This window comes from Oncorhynchus kisutch, linkage group LG14 (assembly GCF_002021735.2).
Source record: "Oncorhynchus kisutch isolate 150728-3 linkage group LG14, Okis_V2, whole genome shotgun sequence".
NCBI lineage: Eukaryota > Metazoa > Chordata > Actinopteri > Salmoniformes > Salmonidae > Oncorhynchus > Oncorhynchus kisutch.
In genome coordinates this window covers 51,667,482-51,688,318 of record NC_034187.2, presented here as the reverse complement: position 1 = coordinate 51,688,318, position 20,837 = coordinate 51,667,482, and the positions used below count along the sequence as shown (strand labels likewise).

At 42.6% G+C, this 20,837-nt stretch overlaps 1 protein-coding gene across 1 annotated transcript; it reads right to left on the bottom strand.

Annotated features, from left to right (window-relative positions):
- Positions 1 to 771: 771 nt before the first annotated feature.
- LOC109904474 (uncharacterized) lies at positions 772 to 18,928 on the bottom strand. The gene is made up of 4 exons (XM_031788535.1): positions 18,591 to 18,928; positions 13,093 to 17,421; positions 3,878 to 4,094; positions 772 to 3,621 (listed from the first exon to the last, which is right to left on the bottom strand). Exons 2-4 carry the CDS (start codon positions 17,350 to 17,352, stop codon positions 3,602 to 3,604), a joined length of 4,497 nt encoding a protein of 1,498 aa, XP_031644395.1. The 5' UTR covers positions 17,353 to 17,421; positions 18,591 to 18,928; the 3' UTR covers positions 772 to 3,601.
- Between the last annotated feature and the right edge of the window lie 1,909 nt (positions 18,929 to 20,837).

Here is a 20,837-nt window from a genome sequence, read left to right as displayed (position 1 = left end):
TACCTACCCTTACCACCTGGGGGCGGCCCGTCAGGAAGTCCAGTATCCAGTTGCACAGGGCGGGGTCGAGATCCAGGGTCTCGAGCTTGATGACGAGTTTGGAGGGTACTATGGTGTTAAATGATGAGCTGTAGTCGATGAACAGCATTCTCACATAGGTATTCCTCTTGTCCAGATGGGTTAGGGCCGTGTGCAGTGTGGTTGCGATTGCGTCGTCTGTGGACCTATTGGGGCGGTAAGCAAATTCGAGTGGGTCTAGGTTGTCAGGTAGGGTGGAGGTGATATGGTCCTTGACTAGTCTCTCAAAGCACTTCATGATGACGGAAGTGAGTGCTACGGGCGGTAGTCGTTTAGCTCAGTTACCGTAGCTTTCTTGGGAACAGGAACAATGTTGGCCCTGACATTACCATTCCAGTGTTTTTACTATATATGTTTTTGCTATATTGTATTTACTTTGCCATCATGGCCTTTTTTTGCCTTTACCTCCCTTCTCACCTCATTTGCTCACATTGTATATAGACTTGTTTATACTGTATTATTGACTGTATGTTTGTTTTACTCCATGTGTAACTCTGTGTCGTTGTATCTGTCGAACTGCTTTGCTTTATCTTGGCCAGGTCGCAATTGTAAATGAGAACTTGTTCTCAACTTGCCTACCTGGTTAAATAAAGGTAAAATAAATTAAATAAATAAATAAATAATAACATGTCATACTCACAAAATATCATTGAAACATAAATGTATGCATAGTCACATCTACACAACCCATCATGACACTTTTAATTTCAAATCATTTATTAGATGTGTTTTCTCTCTTGAAGCCAGCTTCTTCGACCGCAATTGAAAACAGAAAGAATAAATCAAAGTATCAAAATTGTAAACATGGGAGCATAAATCAGATATACCATATATATGATATTCTTCAGATAGATTCTTTCACGTAAAAAAGAGCACCTAAAATTGAGATTACAGCATCTCATGGAACCATGATAACATTTGTGCCCTTATTTTGGATGTGGGTGATTCGTCACGAACTAGGACCAAAAAAAAGACCATGATTTGGGGGATTTTCACTTCATTTAATCCATAGAATGGTCCTTTTGGAGGAAGTATTGTTGACATTTGTATCTAAAAGCTTAATTGAGAAATAATACAAGTTGCCATATAACCCTCCTTTAAGACTCCATAAAGCAAAACTTGGTGTAATATGAAGCGTTGCCGCTTGCTCTGCAACATGAGATGCATTTTGATTTCAATAACAATTTTCCTATTAATTAATGAATATTGAAAAATATAAACATAAATATTGAAATATACAATTTGAATTTGGCTAATATTTTAATGTATTGTACATCCGGCAAATCACCAGAAGAGGGTGACCATTTTGAATCCATTTTCACATTCACTCTGTTACAAATTGGATCATAACTCTAAAAATAGCAGAGATCCCACTCTGGAACTTTGATATGTCCGTAGAGTATATTACGTTCGACAATATATTAAACATTTTGCTAAATCATTTTTTGTTTTTCAATATTCATAAATTAATAAGAATATTGTTATTGAAAACAAAATGCTTCTCATATTACAAAGCAATCGGTGAAGCTTCCTATGACACCAATGTTTTCTTTGTAGCACCTACAGATAAAACATTAGGGAGTCTTAAAGGAGACCTGGGTAAGGCCAAACCGTCAACTTTGATTAATTATTGGTCAATTATGCTTTTATATACAAATGTCAAATATACATTAACAATCCATACTCCAAAGGACCATTCTATATATTAAATGTCTGAAAATCATGGTCTTTGTTTTTCACCCACATCACACATGTGCTGTAGTCTTACATAATAACACCAGAGACCCAAACATAATACCTTTTCCATTCAAAACTATACAGTCAAAGTACTATAGATACAGTACATAGACTACTGTTTTTCATCCTACCACATTAATTCCACTAGTGGTTAAAAATCAAAACTTGTAATGGTGATCATTACATAATGTATCATCAGGTTTTTCAATCATGTGCATTAAGTCTCACTTAAATCCAGTTTGTGATTGAAACAGAAACCGTAATTGAACAAAAGTGAATTGTCATCATGTTACATATAGCCATGGTTTGCCAGAAACTACTATGCCTTCAGAAAGTATTTACACCCCTCGACTTTTTCCACATTTTGTGTCACTGGCCTACACAAAATACCCCATTTCATGTCAAATTGGAATTATGTTTGTAATTTTTATTTTTTTATTTTTACAATTTAATAGAAAATACTGCTCAGGGATTTCACCATGAGACCAATGCTGACTTTAAAACAGTTACAGAGTTGAATGGCTGTGATAAGAGAAAACGGAGAATGGATCAACAACATTGTAGTTACTCCACAATACTAACCTAAATGACAGAGTGAACTGTTGCCTAGTTAAATAAAGGTTAAAAGAAGGAAGCCTATACAGAATAAAGATATCCCAAAACATGCAATCCTGTTTGCCATAAGGCACAACACATCACTGAGTACCACTCTTCATATTTTCAAGCATGGTGGTGGCTGCATCATATTATGGACATGGTTGTCATTGGCAAGGACTAAGGAGTTTAAAACAAATAAGAATAATTAAACGGAATAGACCTAAGCACAACCAACATCCTAGAAGAAAACCTGGTTCAGTCTGCTTTCAAACAGACACTGGGAGACAAATTCACCTTTCAGCAGGACAATAAGGGAAAGGGGATATCTACATAACTGAATGCATTCAACCGAAATGCGTCTTCTGCATTTAACCCATTCCCTCTGAATCAACAAAGGCCAAATATACACTGGAGTTGCTTACCAAGACGGCATTGAATGTTCCTGAATGGCCTAGATACAGTTTTGACTTAAATAGGGTTGAAGATCTATGGCAGGACTTGAAAATGACTTTCTAGCAATGATTAACAACCAACTTGAAAGAGCTGGATGTATTGGCTCTGGGGTGTGATGTAAAATTTTATTTTTTAAAAAATGTTTTCACTTTGTCATTATGGGCTATTGTGTGTAGATGTGTGAGAAATAAAATATATTTAATAAATTTTGAATTCATGCTTTAGCACAACAGAATGTGGCATAAGTCCAGGTGTATGAATAGTTTCTGAAGGCACTGTACAGATGAGGGATGTTCACAAGACTCACATGTTCACATGTGATGATCACATGTCAATGCAAGTTAGTGGATTACTACTTTTGTAGTAATCCACTAACTTGCATTGACATGTGATCATCACCCAACAGTACACACCTGATGGTAAAAATACACTTTTATATATTCAAACTTATAGGCTACAATATGTACTGTGCTTTCATATTTCCTTTGCACTTCTACCTTGAAATAGAAGTAAAATAAAAAGTCCAGTTCCGCTACATGCGCCATCATTCAACTCATAAACTGCTCAAAACCATCATTTTTTTAATTCAAAACCAATAGTCCCTGACCCTAAGTAAAATAAAACATTGAACATCAAAAAAGATTACCAACATTAATTATATCATTTTAAATAAACAAAATACAGGAAACAAAAATCTAATATGAAACATCACTTGGGCTATTTGGCGAGCTGACATCTACCGATGGCTAGACTCATCTGTAAAATGGAGAGATAAAGAGGAGTTATGAGACACAATTCAGAGACAGGTATGGAATGGACAACCACATTTCATGACTAACTGAGAGGTGTATTCACTAGGAACCAAACGGATGCAAAAGGAAGAAAACGGAGAGGGACTAAGCTGAACTTGTCCAATAAGAAACGTTTGGTTTGTTGCAAAAAGTTTTCCATTGCAGAATGTTTTGCTACTAATGAATACACAGCTAAATGGAAGGGAGTGACATATACTGACCTATTCTCAGTACTCTCAGGCCAGCCGCTGCTCCCACGTTCCTGCTGCTCCCGGACACAAACACTCCTCTCTCCTCCTCCTCCTCTTCCTCCTGCACCTCATCCTCCTTCCCTTTCTCCTGACCTGGTATGGGGTAGGGGGTAAAGGCTATCATAGAGGCCTCTGATGGGTATTCAAAAACCTGCTCCAGCTGGGTCTCGTCGAAACACACCTTCACCTGGAGGGGGCGGACAAGACAGACACAGGAGAGAGGCTTAGTACAGTGCACCCAATAGAGACACACCCTTACAGACAGCCTGACCACATTGCAGTGTTACTTAATCAGGATGGACATGCTTCAAGAACAATTAATAGCAAAAAATAACCTGTACTTTCCCAGTGTTTTCCTTATTTAGTATGAAAGGGTGATGTGGAAGGCACCCATTAAAACGGCATGATTAAGTTGCACTGAGTCAGACCCTTCCTGACAAAAATGTATGTAACCTACAATTTGTTTACTTAGCACGGATATGAGAGATTATTTTGGTGTAAACAACATTGCTGCCTGCACCGAACAGTAGGAAAACCTGGCCCCTGCCTCGTACATTATATTATAGGTTGTTATAGTACATTATATTACAGGTTGGTGTAGTACATCTATACCGTAGTGCATTTATATTCACCACAAACTGACTGACCATACACTCCTGATAATAACCTGGTGTGAGAGACGTTGGACGAATCAAGCTCAGGCCCAGAAGGTTAATCCCTGACTGAACTGATTGACCCAGGCTAACACAGCAGGGGAGAACATGGAGGAGAGACAGAGAACCAGAGAGAGAGAGAGAGAGAGAGAGAGGAAGAAAGGAAGCACACTGTGCCAATCGCTAATCACCACAGTCACATCGGAACCTTTACAAATACTCGTAAAAATGTCTTACACAGGATGTGGGGCAGCCACTGTCTATGAGAATGGTACCTCGGTCTAGTTTGAGAGAAAGAGATACTGTATGACAAGGGAGCCTTGGGATTGAAGAGGGGGGAGACAAAGGATCTGTACAAGGATGATGAGGAGAGCGTAAGTCACCCCCCCTGTAAGATGATGCTGGTGCTCGGTGGAGCTGACGTCAAACAGTCTCAGCAACAGGTGGCCAGGAAGCACCAATAGGCTACGAAAGGGTTACAGCAGGACAACTATAGTAAAGGAGAGCTGTGCTTAACCGCTATGAGTATATTACAGGATTAGGTCCCGAACTGACACAAAGGAAACAATTTTGGGGGGTTTTCTCATTACTCAGTGTGGACTGAGTGGGTGAGATTGATTCAGGTGAATTTTTAAAAATCATTTTTATTTAACCAGGTAGGCTAGTTGAGAGTAAGTTCTCATTTACAACTGCGACCTGGCCAAGATAAAGCAAAGCAGTTTGACACTTACAACAACACAGAGTTACACATGGAGTAAACAAACATACAGTCAATAATACTGTAGAAAAAGTCTATATACAGTGTGTGCAAATGAGGTAGGATAAGGGAGGTAAAGGCAATAAATAGGCCATGGTGGCAAAATAATTACAATATAGCAATTTAACACTGGAATGGTAGATGTGCAGAAGATGAATGTGTAAGTAGAGATACTGGGGTGCAAAGGAGCAAGATAAATAAATAAATACAGTATGGGATGAGGTAGTTGGATGGGCTATTTACAGATGGGCTATGTACAGGTGCAGTGATCTGTGAGCTGCTCTGACAGCTGGTGCTTAAAGCTAGTGAGGGAGATATGAGTCTCCAGCTTCAGTAATTTTTGCAGTTCGTTCCAGTCATTGGCAGAAGAGAACTGGAAGGAAGGCGGCAAAAGGAAGAATTGGCTTTGGGGATGACCAGTGAGATATACCTGCTGGAGTGCGTGCCACGGGTGGGTGCTGCTAAGGTGACCAGTGAGCTGAGATAAGGCGGGGCTTTACCTAGCAGAGACTTGTAGATGACCTGGAGCCAGTGGGTTTGGCGGTGAGTATGAAGCGAGGGCCAGCCAACGAGAGCATACAGGTCGCAGTGGTGGGTAGTATATGGGGCTTTGGTGACAAAACGGATGGCACTGTGATAGACTGCATCCAATTTGTTGAGTAGAGTGTTGGGGGCTATTTTGTAAATGGGAAGTAAGTATAATAATGCATACAATTAGGTTTGGATGTACTTGGAAGATCGGTCGTAGTATCTGTCCATTCAGTTACAGCACTGATTATCATGAAATGGAGTCATGATGAGGAATAATCCACATCCTACAGCATAGTCGTTCAATAAACAACACTGCATAATTTATTCTTTCAAACACAAAATGTATTTTGGGCAGAGTGGGGTATGTCGAGCAATTTTTTACTTTCAGCATCACTACATCAAGGGAAATATAATATTCTTTCTAAAAAATATACAGTCAGAAGTTTACATACACTTAGGTTGGAGTCATTAAAAATTGTTTTTCGACCCCTCAACCACAAATTCCTTGTTAACAAACTATAGTTTTGGCAAGTCGGTCAGAACATCTACTTTGTGCATGACAGTCCTTTTTCAAACAATTGTTTACAGACAGATTATTTCACTGTATCACAATTCCAGTGGGTCAGAAGTTTACATACACTAAATTAACTGTGCCTTTGAACAGCTTGGAAAATTCCAGAAAATTATGTCATGGCTTTAGAAGCTTCTGATAGGCTAATTGACATCATTGGAGTCAATTGGAAGTGTAGCTGTAGATGTATTTCAAGGGCTACCTTCAAACTCAGTGCCTCTTTGCTTGACATCATGGGAAACTCAAAAGAAATAAGCCAAGACCTCAGAAAAATAATTGTGGACCTCCACAAGCCTGGTTCATCCTTGGGAGCAATTTCCAAACACCTGAAGTTACCACATTAATCTGTACAAACAATACTACGCAAGTATTAACACCATGGGCCCACACAGCCGTCATACCGCTCAGGAAGGAGACGCGTTCTGTCTCCTAGAGATGAACGTACTTTGGGGTGAAAAGTGCAAATCAATCGCAGAACAACAGCAAAGGACCTTGTGAAGATGCTGGAGGAAACAGGTACAAAGTATCTATATCCACAGTAAAACGAGTCCTATGTCGACATAACCTGAAAGGCCGCTCAGCAAGGATGAAGCCACAGCTCCAAAACCAGCATAAAAAAGCCAGACTACGGATTGCAACTGCACATGGGGACAAAGATCATACTTTTTCGAGAAATGTTCTCTGGTCTGATGAAACAAAAATATAACTATTTGGCCATAATGACCCTTGTTATGTTTGGAGGAAAAAGGGGGAGGCTTGCAAGCCGAAGAACACCATCCCACCCGTGAAGCACAAGGGTGGCAGCATCATGTTGTGGGGGTGCTTTGCTGCAGGAGGGGCTGGTGCACTTCAGAAAATAGATGGGTTCATGAGGAAGTAAAATTATGTGGATATATTGAAGCAACATCTCAAGACATCAGTCAGGATCCCAGACATATTCAAAGCTTGGTCGCAAATGGGTCTTCCAAATGGACAATGACCCCATGCATACTTCCAAAGTTGTGGCAAATTGGTTTAAGGACAACAAGTCAAGGTATTTGGAGTGGCCATCACAAAGCCCTGACCTCAATCCTATAGAAAATGTGTCGGCTGAACTGAAAAAGCTTGTGCGAGCAAGGAGGCCTACAAACCTGGCTCAGTTTCACCAGCTCTGTCAGGAGGAATGGGCCAAAATTCACTCAACTTATTGTGGGAAGTTTGTGGAAGGCTACCCGAAATGTTTGACACAAGTTAAACAATTTAAAGGCAATGCTACCAAATACTAATTGAGTGTATGTAAACTTTTGACCCACTGGAAATGTGATGAAAGAAATACACGGTGAAATAAATAATTGTCTCTACTATTATTCTGACATTTTACTTTCTTAAAATAAAGTGGTGATCCTAACTGACCTAATACAGGGAATTTTTACTAGGATTAAATGTAAGAAATGGTTTAGTTTAAATGTATTTAGCTAAGGTGCATGTAAACTTCGGGCTTCAACTGTATCTACATACAGTGCCTTGCGAAAGTATTCGGCCCCCTTGAACTTTGCGACCTTTTGCCACATTTCAGGCTTCAAACATAAAGATATAAAACTGTATTTTTTTGTGAAGAATCAACAACAAGTGGGACACAATCATGAAGTGGAACGACATTTATTGGATATTTCAAACTTTTTTAACAAATCAAAAACTGAAAGATTGGGCGTGCAAAATTATTCAGCCACTTTACTTTCAGTGCAGCAAACTCTCTCCAGAAGTTCAGTGAGGATCTCTGAATGATCCAATGTTGACCTAAATGACTAATGATGATAAATACAATCCACCTGTGTGTAATCAAGTCTCCGTATAAATGCACCTGCACTGTGATAGTCTCAGAGGTCCGTTAAAAGCGCAGAGAGCATCATGAAGAACAAGGAACACACCAGGCAGGTCCGAGATACTGTTGTGAAGAAGTTTAAAGCCGGATTTGGATACAAAAAGATTTCCCAAGCTTTAAACATCCCAAGGAGCACTGTGCAAGCGATAATATTGAAATGGAAGGAGTATCAGACCACTGCAAATCTACCAAGACCTGGCCGTCCCTCTAAACTTTCAGCTCATACAAGGAGAAGACTGATCAGAGATGCAGCCAAGAGGCCCATGATCACTCTGGATGAACTGCAGAGATCTACAGCTGAGGTGGGAGACTCTGTCCATAGGACAACAATCAGTCGTATATTGCACAAATCTGGCCTTTATGGAAGAGTGGCAAGAAGAAAGCCATTTCTTAAAGATATCCATAAAAAGTGTCGTTTAAAGTTTGCCACAAGCCACCTGGGAGACACACCAAACATGTGGAAGAAGGTGCTCTGGTCAGATGAAACCAAAATTGAACTTTTTGGCAACAATGCAAAACGTTATGTTTGGCGTAAAAGCAACACAGCTCATCACCCTGAACACACCATCCCCACTGTCAAACATGGTGGTGGCAGCATCATGGTTTGGGCCTGCTTTTCTTCAGCAGGGACAGGGAAGATGGTTAAAATTGATGGGAAGATGGATGGAGCCAAATACAGGACCATTCTGGAAGAAAACCTGATGGAGTCTGCAAAAGACCTGAGACTGGGACGGAGATTTGTCTTCCAACAAGACAATGATCCAAAACATAAAGCAAAATCTACAATGGAATGGTTCAAAAATAAACATATCCAGGTGTTAGAATGGCCAAGTCAAAGTCCAGACCTGAATCCAATCGAGAATCTGTGGAAAGAACTGAAAACTGCTGTTCACAAATGCTCTCCATCCAACCTCACTGAGCTCGAGCTGTTTTGCAAGGAGGAATGGGAAAAAATGTCAGTCTCTCAATGTGCAAAACTGATAGAGACATACCCCAAGCGACTTACAGCTGTAATCGCAGCAAAAGGTGGCGCTACAAAGTATTAACTTAAGGGGGCTGAATAATTTTGCACGCCCAATTTTTCAGTTTTTGATTTGATTTGTTAAAAAAGTTTGAAATATCCAATAAATGTCGTTCCACTTCATGATTGTGTCCCACTTGTTGTTGATTCTTCACAAAAAAATACAGTTTTATATCTTTATGTTTGAAGCCTGAAATGTGGCAAAAGGTCGCAAAGTTCAAGGGGGCCGAATACTTTCGCAAGGCACTGTATATTTCAGGATGTTGTGTATCCCTGGAAATAATCAGAATTCATGTAAACATAATAGTTTTGAAAACATGGCTTATCCAAAAAAAGTGGTCTCTTGGCACAACCTACCTGCAATTCAAATTGCAGTCGATAAATTGCAATTGTGTTCGTTGTCTATAGTTTATGCCTGCCCATACCATAACCTCACAGCCACCATGGGGCACTCTGTTCACAATGTTGACATAAGTAAACCCCTCGCCAACACAACGCCATACACATGGTCGGCAGTTGTGAGGCCGGTTGGACATACTGCCAAATTCTCAAAAATGACGTTGGAGGAGGCCTATGGTACAGAAATTAACATTGCATTTTCTGACAACAGCTCTGGTGGACATTCCTGAAGTCAGCATGCCAATTACACACTCCCTCAAAACTTGAGACATCTGTGGCATTGTGTTGTGTGACAAAACTGTACATTTTAGACTTTTATTGTCCCCAGCACAAGCTGCACCTGTGTAATGATCATGCTGTTTAATCAGCTTCTTGATATTCCACACCCATCAGGTGGATGGATTATCTTGGCAAAGGAGAATTGCTCACTAACGGATTTTTGAGGAATAAGCTTTTTGTGCATATGGAATATGTCTGGGATCTTTTATTTCAGCTCATGAAACATGGAACCAACACTTTACATGTTGCATTTATATTTTTGTTCAGTGTACTTATTTTACTATAAATGTGATCATACTTGACTATTTTTATTCACAAATGCAAGTGAAATGCTCGCACTATGTAGCCCTGACCACCCGCCAATGTGGCTGGTGAAATAGACATCTTAGACTCTATATTTGCTATTTCTCTGTCTCTTATCGTTCAGAGGAAGTGAACAGGCCTGAAAGAGGAAATATCCAGTGATGGGTCCAAAATGTCACCCTTTTTTTCTCTGTATAGTGCACTACTTTTGACCAAGGGCCCGTAGGGCCCTGGTGAAAAGTAGTGCACTATGTAAGGAATTGGATGCCATTTGGGACTCGGTCATGCTGTGTCTCGGCTAGGGAGTCACAAGGTTGTTGAGTTTCCCCTCACTCCACTTCTCTTTAACCCCACCCTCCTGTTTCACTGACAAATGAGAGACTGTTCCTCTTCAATCGCACCAAATTTGGGCCCGATGACAATTTTTAAATGGGAAATTAGGTTACAGTAGGACAGTATCAATAGTCGATGTTGCGAAAACTATACAATAAACATGGTGAGAGCTTCCTCAACTTTACTGCCATGGCTAAATGAACAAGTCAATCATTAATTCCTTAGCCTAGATTTCCAACAAGACTTGGAAGGATGACATTGGCAAATGCTGCTGTCATATGCCAAGAGGTCAACGTTGTCAAAAGTGTTTGCCAAAATTCCAATGCAGCAAAACAAACTCAGCAGAAACAGGAAAATACAAAGGAAGACTTGTCGGAAAGGCAACAAGGGCAGACTCATTGAAAGACAGGATCTGTCAGAGGAAGTAACCTGTAATGCAATGGTGTGACTCAGGCCAAGGATCTGTGTAGCATCTTGCATTATGTACAGAAAATTAGATGAAAAAAAGAGGCTGATAAGCTAAATGCCTATACAATAGCAAAGTGTTTTATATTAAAAGTCATGCTGTCTGAGTAAAGTACAGTACATAAGCCATAAAGGTTTAAGTATTTAACAATAGATATACACTGAGTATACCAAACATTAGGAACCACCCCTTTTGCCCTCAGAACAGCCTCAATTTGACGTGGCATGGACTCTACAAGGTGTCGAAAGCATTCCACAGGGATGCTGGCCCAAGTTGAATCCAATGCTTCCCACAGTTCTGTCAAGTTGGCTGGACTTCCTTTGGGTGATGGACCATTCTTGATACACACGGGAAACTGTTGAGCGTGAAAAACCCAGCAGCATTGCAGTTCTTGACACAAAAACGGTGCGCCTGGTACCTACTACCATACCCTGTTCAAAGACACTTAACTATTTTGTCTTTCCCTTTCTCCTTTTAAATGGCATGTCTTAATTGTCTCAAGGCTTTAAAATGGTTCTTTACCCTGTCTCTTACCCTTCATTTACAACGATTGAAGTGGATTTATCAAGTGACTTCAATAAGGAATCATAGCTTTCACCTGGATTCACCTGGTCAGTCTATGTCATGGAAAGAGCAGGTGTCCTTAATGTTTTGTATACTCAGTGTATACTGTATACCGTAATTGCTCTACATATGCATATTCTCGTCTACCTCGCTATATAAACAGATTACACCAGACTCCCGCACTTCTCTTATTCAGAGGGGTTGGGTTAAATGCGGAAGACACATTTCAGTTGAAGGTATTCAGCTGTACAACTGTTTAGGTATCCCATTTTAACTTTCCCGTTCTTCCCATTCTAAAGCTCCATTCGTGTGGGGAGACTGCCAAGCCTGGTCTTTAGTTCTGCTCTGATGAGCCACTTTGTTATGGAGGTGTCCTAATTAAAGTACTCCAAAAGACTCTGTCCGTGTCTGAAATGGTGCCCCATTCCATATGTAGTGCACTACTTTTGGCCAGGGCCCGTGGGGGATAGGGTGCCATTGTAGGGGATAGGGAGCCATTTCAGAAGCAACCTCTCTCTAACAGGCTATTGCTCCGACTGTTTTCATTCCATTGCACAAAAAGGATGTTGCAATGGGGAGAGGGGGGGGGGGGGGGGCAATTCATCTATTGTGGGATAACTTGTCTTTCTAGATGAAACAGAAAGAAGTGACGATTGATTCACAACCCACATAGCTCATCTCTGCAAAACTTCAAGTTAGACAGACAGAAAGAGATAGGGAGGAGGAGTGCTCTGGCTGAGTGGCTCTATCATTGTGGTTTCCTCTCCACTTTTTCTGCTCTCTCAAGTGTTACATGAATGCTCATTTGAAATAGATTGTTAGCACTAGACATTACAGTTACCCTAACAAATTATTTATACAGGGTTTATAATTAGTTTATTACTAAACGAGACCAGAGCCACCGCTACTAGTAGGCTACTTTACAGCTGAGAATCATGATGTCGTGCTTGATAAGGCTTTAACAGGCTTAGCTCAGTCGACGTGTTCTAACTCCTCAGTGCAATCAAATGGGATGTCCTAATGCTAGCGAAAGGGGATTCTACATGATGATGGGGGGGGGGGGTGTTCAAATGGAGGCAGGCAGGGAGGAGGTGAAGTTTTCTGATAGTCACAGTACACCCATAACATATTGATAGTCTATTGAAGCCATTTTCGGCAATTTTTTTTGTTTGTTTGTTTTTTGGTCTTTATTAAATCCAACCTTAGGGGAGAGGATCCATGATCATCACTACAAGATATGATCATCACTACAAGAGGCCTTTCTAGGGAGTTTTTCCTAGCCACTGTGCTTCTACACCTGCATTGCTTGCTGTTTGGGGTTTTAGGCTGGGTTTCTGTACAGCACTTTGTGACATCAGCTGATGCAAGAAGGGCTTTATACATACATTTGATTTGATTTGATACATCATCAATACAATTTGCAGGCATATGACTCCACTGCACTCACCCCTTTGGGAGTCCCTTTGGGAGTCTTGACCAGGCAAGACTTATCCAGGTTCTGATATCCGCCGATCACTTCGATCTCCTCTGTAGTGGGGTATCTCTTCTTGCCTCTCTCTACTATCTCGGTTAGGACAGGCATCTGGGACTTAGTAGACGTCTTGACTGAGGGTCCTGAGGATACTGAAACCGATTCTACGGCTGCCCCTCCAACAGGCTTCCTTGGGGTGATGGTGATGGTGGTGCCCCTCTTGGCCTGCTGGCCTCTAGAGCCTGTTCTGATGGTGAAATGGATCGGAGAAGGCGAAGGAGAGGGAGAGACGGAGGGCGACTGGGGTGGGGAGGGTGAACATGGGGAGGATGATGTGCTGGGTGGGACTCCCTGGTCTGGGTGTAATGAGTTCTCAGGAGAGGGGGTCAGGAGAGATCTGGAGTTGATGGTAATGGATTGGGCACGATTGGATTGAGGAGGCCTTTCAGAGTGCAACTGCGGATTAGACTGACATTTTCTGGGATTTAGAGGTGTTTGCTGGTCCTTTTGCCTCGGATGCATCTGTTGAGGTTCCTTATTAGGCTGGTTGTGTGATATCCTTGTGCTTTGCTGAGCTTCAGACGCTTTAGCTTTCAAATTAGTTTTTTTACTAAAAGTCGACTGTTCTGCGTTGTCGTCGTGTGATAGTCTCTGTACTTCCTGTTGTTCTCGCAACTGAAGCTGTTCCACCTGACGCTGTATTTTCTGAAGTCCGGAATTCTCATCACAAGAGGCCTTATTTCCAGATGCCCCACTACCACCCCACAGCTGCTTCTGTGTCAGCATCCCAACGGATCTCTCCAGACTGCTTGGCTCCTGTTGTTCTGCTGATATGCGGGACTGTACGTTGGGTGTATGTATAGGGATAGGCCTATCCACGGTCCTCTCACTCATGCACACCGCCGTCCTGGACCCCACTGTTTTCAGGTTATAGATCCGGCTCATCTCAGCAAGAGAGGGGGAGAAAGAGTCTGAGGGTGAAGGAGAGGGTGAAGGAGGCAGATAATGCAACCTGTCCTCTTCCTCCGAGAGTTTATCCTCTGCTACTTCTCCTCCTCTGCCTCTGGTGTCCTGTTTTCTCTGCCGACCCCTGTCACACCGTAACTCATCTACTACATGTTTTATTGGATCTTCCTCTCTCTCGATCGTGTGATCGCTTTCTTCCTCTCCTTTGACAGATTGCGAGAATGAAAGAGGAACAGGAAGCTCAGGGTCGGCTTTTGACACGCTCGCTTCCTGTGTGACGTAAAACTGAGTGGATGTTGTCTGCTGTGCAGAGCCTTCCTGTCTCTGTCTCTCTCGCCCCATTTCGTTCCCCCTCTCTCCTTCATCACACATATCTGAACTTGAAGCTCTTCTAACCCTTCTAGTCCCAGCCCTTTTCATTCCCTCAGTCGCATCTCCATCATCCCCCGTTGCTACCGCTCCCTCCGTGTTCCTCAGCCTCTCCTTCTCCCTCTGCCGGATTTTCTCTCGCAGGGATTCGATACGAGACAAAGGCTTGCCGATCCTCCAACTATCCCTCCTCTCCACACCTTTCCCTCCCTCTTCTTCGCAGCTCTGGTCGTCATCGCTTTGGAGGCTTGGCCTTTTGTTCTCTAATACCTCCTCCACACCGTAGAACACTGTCCTGGGTATGTGTCGCTCAAGTGGCGTTGGGGGGATTCCAACTGAGGCAACGTGCTTTGGAGACTTGGGAGACTCAGGGGTCACTTCCTGGACGGACATTTCGGGGCAGACGTGACTGTGCACGTGTGTGCCAGGTGAGTGTGCGCTCTCCTTGCTCACCTCACTTGGCACCCTGTAAGCTTTGCTCCCTCTCACATTCTCTGTGTCCTCCCTCGTCACACGTTTGCGATCTTGGGTCCCTGTGTGATTGTCAAGTTCGTTGGCTGTCTCTCCGACTCTCCCTGTCTTGTTGATAAGATCCCCCGTGTGCTGTGATAGTGCTGACTGGGTTGAATGGTTCCCCGGCGCTCCTTGACTACTACGCCAATCTGTTCCTCTGTGTGCCACAGCGCTGAGCAAGGTGGTTGAACACTCTGTCAATGCTGAGACACGTCTGTAATGGCTTTCGACAGACTGAGGAGGACTGGCTCTGTCTACAGAGAGGGTGATCACACAGTTTTGCTGAGTTGTTTCAACTGACATTGTGCAGTCCCTTACTTCTGACATCCTCTTGGCATCCCTTGCGTCTGATCCTCTTCTAATGGCTGACCCCCTTCTGTCCCTCACTTGAGGTTCTGCCTGTCTTCCAACCACCACCTCTCTCTCTGTGCTCCTCGCCCTCTCCATCCCTCTCTCTCTTTCTTCTGTCATTCGCTTTACCTCTCTTTCCACTGCTCTCTCTCGCCCATCGTGTTTAATGGGCACTCCTTGCACAAATGAGGCCTCTGTGTTTTTAACTGAGGCCCTTGTAAACCCTGCCTCCTCACACATATTCTGTGTTAGTTTCTCTGTCCCCGTGTTCCGATATTCTAACTCCACTTGTGTTACAATCTCGACCCCATGGTCAGTCTCTTTCCCTGTGTTACTTTCCAACGCAGGCTGTCTCTCAGGCTGCCCCTCTTCCTCCCTGTATGTTTTTATGAATCCCTCTCTATGCTTCCCCACCCGCTCTTTATCTGAAAACCGGGTCCAGCCCCCCTGCTTGCCTCCCCTCTCTGACCATTCCCCCTCCACTACATCTCCCCGAGGTGCCACCCTCCTGTCTGAACATGTCCTCTCCACCATCTTCCTATCATGGTTCCCCTCATCCTGCATGCCATTCTCCTTTGTGCATATCACCTGGTCAGAGAAGCTGAATGACCGCTTGGGCACACCCCTGAATCCTGCACGTTTCTCCTCCCCTCTCCTGTCTCCATCATTGTCCTCGTCCAGACCAAAATTGTCTCTGTACCTGCCAGGCCGGCTGAAACAATCTGAGCTTTTAGACCGGGACGGGGGCTTTGGATGTTCCCTGAATTTCTTTGTATGTTCCCCAAATTTACTCAGCAGCTCACTCACCCTAACTCTTCTCTCATTGTGGATACTGTCATCTGTGTCACCACATCTCCTATTCTCTTGTTCTGAAGCTGCGTGTGTTCGTGGTCGGTCTTTCTCCCTCAAGTTCTCCCTCTCTTTATCTTTCATCATCAACCACGCCACCTCTCTCTCCAGCCCCCTCTCACAGTCCTTTCTTCCATCTTTATTGCACTTTGCCTCTCTCTCTCCCTTCTCTTTGCCATCTCCTTCCCTGCCTGCCCCTTTTAGACTTCCACTCCTGCAGTCCTCAGTGCCAGCTAAGGGTTTAATTACCAATCCCACTGATGCTCGGATCTCCGTGACACTCCCTCCACCAGAAAGAAACTCCTTGAGGTCCATCTTTATGTCTCTCTTTTCCTGCTCCTCTTCCATCACCTCCCTCTCCCACTCTCTCCTTCTACCCCTCCTTTCATCACTGCCCTTTCTGTCCTGTTCAATAATGATGATGTTGTCTGCTCTGATGGTACGAAGGCCTGGGACTAGTGGATGGGGGTACTTGGGGTTTTGAGGATCTGAGTCTCCCTCCTCCCTCTCCTCCTCCTTTCTCCCTCTCAGGCATTCCCTTTCCCTGTCTCTCACAGTGTCCCGGCTCGTCTCTCTTCCGGCACTTCTGTCCCTTTCTCTGCCCCTACTCCGTTCCCTGTATCGCTGTAGTTTTAATTCTATATCTCTTCCCCTCCCAGACTCCCCATCATGACCTTTGACATGGCCTCTTTCCTTCTCCTTTTCCCTCTCTCTCCCTACTTCTATTTCCTGCTCATTCCCTTTCTCGTGGCCCATCTCCCCTGCCATATCTTCTTCTCTTCCCCTTCTCAACACGCCATGCGTGCGAACGAATGGATTTTGTTGGACAGTGGTGATGGTCTCCCTTAACACCTGACTCTGCGGTTTAGACTCTTCATCCAGCCAAGGCCCTGTGATGTCTGGGCTGAGTGGTGATTCACTTCCCAGCTGCACCAGTGTAGCGCTGTCTGGGTCACTCACAGCATCAGAAGGGGACCTGCCCTCCTTGACTTGGAGGGGGCCCTCTCTTTCCTTGTCCCCGAAACTCTCCTGTTTCATTCTTCTCCTCTGGATGATCCCTCGCTTCCAAACAGGCATGCTGGCGAGTTTGGCCTCCTCCTCTTTTTCTCTCTTCTCTCGCTCCTCCTCCTCCCTCCTCTTTCGCTCCAGCAGGAGTTGTTTCCATTCCGGTAAAGAGGAGACAGACATAACAGAGAAGAGCTTTTGCTTTTGGCAAGATTCCTAATCGTCCTCTCGTTTGATGCTCTGGCAACAGTTCTGTCAAAAAGGACATAGCAAGATGTTCATAAAAAATATAATAACCATATGTTGTGATTTAATTTGTATAGCATATTCCTTGTGACTCACTTTGCTTTCAAATCCGAATAGATGTTTTTATTGAAATGTAGCTTACTAACAGGTCTACTTTGTATATTTCTATGACATCATGTATAGAGGCTATGTAACTCAACCACGTAGCCTATTTACTGGATTACATTTTACACAGGCTTCGTCCTCCCCTCATGGTTACTTTCCCTAATCGTAAAAAGTTAACATACCATCGATGCATAGTTATTATGGAGAGATTTCAGTGCCAACAGAAATGGCATGTGAATTCCATCATTTTGCACAAATTGAATCATTTAATTAAAACAGGGAATGGAACGGCTGTCCTTAGAAGGGCCATGACCGGGCTATTCAACTACATTCTTATGTGCGACAAATTGATCATAGAGGAAAACAGAAGGCATGTCCATGTTCCAGAGAGTCTTAGCTTTCAGGAATGGGGTTAAAATGCTAGAGCTTAAATTATTGTTAATCTAACTGCACTGTTCAATTTACAGTAGCTATTACAGTGAAATAATGCCATGCTATTGTTTGAGGAGAGCGCACAATTATGAAATTTGAAAATGTATTAATAAACCAATTAGGTACATTTGAGCAGTCTTGATACAATATTTTGAACTGATATGCAATGGTTCATTGGATCAGTCTGAAACCTGTAACATACACTGCTGCCATCTAGTGTGCAAAATCGAAATTGAGCCTGTGCTGGAATAATACATTATGGCCATTCTCTTGGATTTTAAAGATGATGGTACAAAAAAATTATGTTTTTTCTTTGTATTATATTTTACCAGACCTAATATGTTATATTCTCCTACATTAATTTCACATTTCCAAAAACTGCAAAGTGTTTCATTTCAAATGATATCAAGAATATGCATATCCTTGCTTCAGGTCCTGAGCTACAGGCAGTTAGATTTCGGTATGCCATTTTAGGCGAAAATTGAAAAAAAGGGTCACATCCTTAACAGGTTTGTAACATGCACACTATGCCTCTGCACATAGCTGTACGTTTGCACTCCAAACGTTCCCCACAATTTCGCACTCCTTGTTTTAAACCTGGGTGCAAAGGATGTTAAAAAATCGTCCTCCAAACTTACCAAATCCTTGGTATTCCGCAGTAATGCTTTATATCCCCCTCTGTGTCGGTTTGAGAGTTTTCATCTTCTGAATGAAGAGCGACTGTGTACCTCCCGTCGTGCGTAATGCGCTCGAGATACTACCTCGAAGGTTGTTCTGTATCTAGCTTCCGATGTAGTTGATTAATCGACGTCAAAAAGTCAGGATTAATAATGTTTATATGGTTCCGTTATTTAAAGATGACCTCGCAGTGAATAAGTGTATATACACTTAAAACACCTCCATTGGTAGAAAATATTCCCCGGCTGCAGTGCTGTCCGACAACTGTAATCCTATAATTACATTAAATCCCGTCAGGGGAGTTAGTGGCACACACCATATTGGCCGACCAAATAAAAGGCGTTTAAAGAAGACTCCCGTCTGCCGGTCACCCACCCCTCATCCCTACGTCCCACTAATTGGAAGAGAGAGAGAGGAAATAAAGGAGAGAAGGGGGTCACCGCAGTCAGACCATGATGCTGACAGTCAGGAGTGAGGTGATGAGAGTTACCCGATGTGATGTGAAAAGCTTCAACCCGTCGTCCCGGGTGGAATTCATCGTAAATTCTGGATAACATCAAAGTGGCCTACACTAGGATACATGCTCAGGAAATCAATCAGTCTGTTATGTAAAATAATCTGCAGGCTCAGCTACAGTAGTTAGCCCAGATCAGACAGTTGAGGAATCATGCATAAGAGAATAGCCTAGACTACATCAATGGTAAGAGCCTAAATCAAAGTTAAAGTAACTCTAAAAAATACATGTACAACGCTCCCGCACACTGACTCTGTACCGGTACCCCCTGTATATAGCCTCGCTATTGTTATTTTACTGCTGCTCTTTAATTATTTGTTACTTCATTTCTTAATTTTGGGGGGATTTTTCATAACTGCATTGTTGGTTTAAGGGCTTGTAAGTAAGCGTTTCACGACTAACATTTGATTTGTAATGTATTACTGCTTGCATTTATTGACATTTTGTTGTAGTTGCTTATCATTTGTTCCAGTGCAATATCTTAAATGTATCCATGTTTGTTTTGTTATTGTAATTCAATCTATATAAAATAACGAAACAATGAATAACTTCTCCTTTCGATCATCCATGTTGACAATACAACGAATCCCCTGGAATGAATTCAGCTATTCAAGTTCTCTTACATTGATTTACAGCAGCAATTACTGCAACACAAAGGATATATCAAGTGCACAGCGCAATAAAACAAGGATTATGGAGAGAAAAGGATAAAACAAAGACATTCAAAATGTGACTGTGTGTGTGTGGGGGGGGGGGGGGGGGGGGGGGGGGGCATAGCAAAAGAATTGGACAAAAACAACAAAACGAAAGACAACAGCAGAATGCAGCACTGGTAATCAAATTCTGACACAAAAATACCGCGTGGAACAGCAGTTTGCACTTGTTGGTGGAATGTAAAATGTCACATTATGTTCATAGGCGATATAAAATATACTCTTGGATAAATACATTTTTTTTAAATCCACTAAAATGGGGGGGGGGGGGACAATGTACAAAAAGTGATGTACTTTCTAAACGGTTGACCCGATATGTATGAAAATACCCTCAAATTAAGCTGACAGTCTGCACTTTAACCTCATAGTCATTGTATCATTTCAAATCCAAAGTGGAGTACAGAGCCAAAACAACAACCAAACATTTTGACTATCCCAATACTTTTGAAGCTCCTTGTATATTTAGTTTGTATTCCAACTCTTTGATTCTCCTGAGATAGCTGTTGATCATGACTCTCACTTCCATTACAAATAAAATGAACAAGATGGCGCTGACAGAGATGGTCGCCTCTCTTCAGGTCCTTAGGAAACTATGCAGTAATTCTTTTTTTAATGTATTTATTACATTGTTAGCCCAGAAAATCTCAAGTGTTATTACATACAGCCGGGAAGAACTATTAGATATAAATGCTACGTCAACTTACCAACATTACGACCAGTAATACAACTTTCCCGAAGCGGATCCTTTGTTCGGACCACCCTGGACATGGGATCTAATCCCAGAGGCCGACCCAAAACATCGTCACCGCAGGAGAGGCAGACAGAGCGGACTACTGGTCAGACTTAGAAGGAGAGCACACCATCCACCGCTTCTGAGCATATTACTCGCCAATGTCCAATCTCTAGACAAGGTGGACGAAATTAGGGCATGAGTTGCCTTCCAGAGAGACATCAGAGATTGTAACATTCTCTGTTTCACG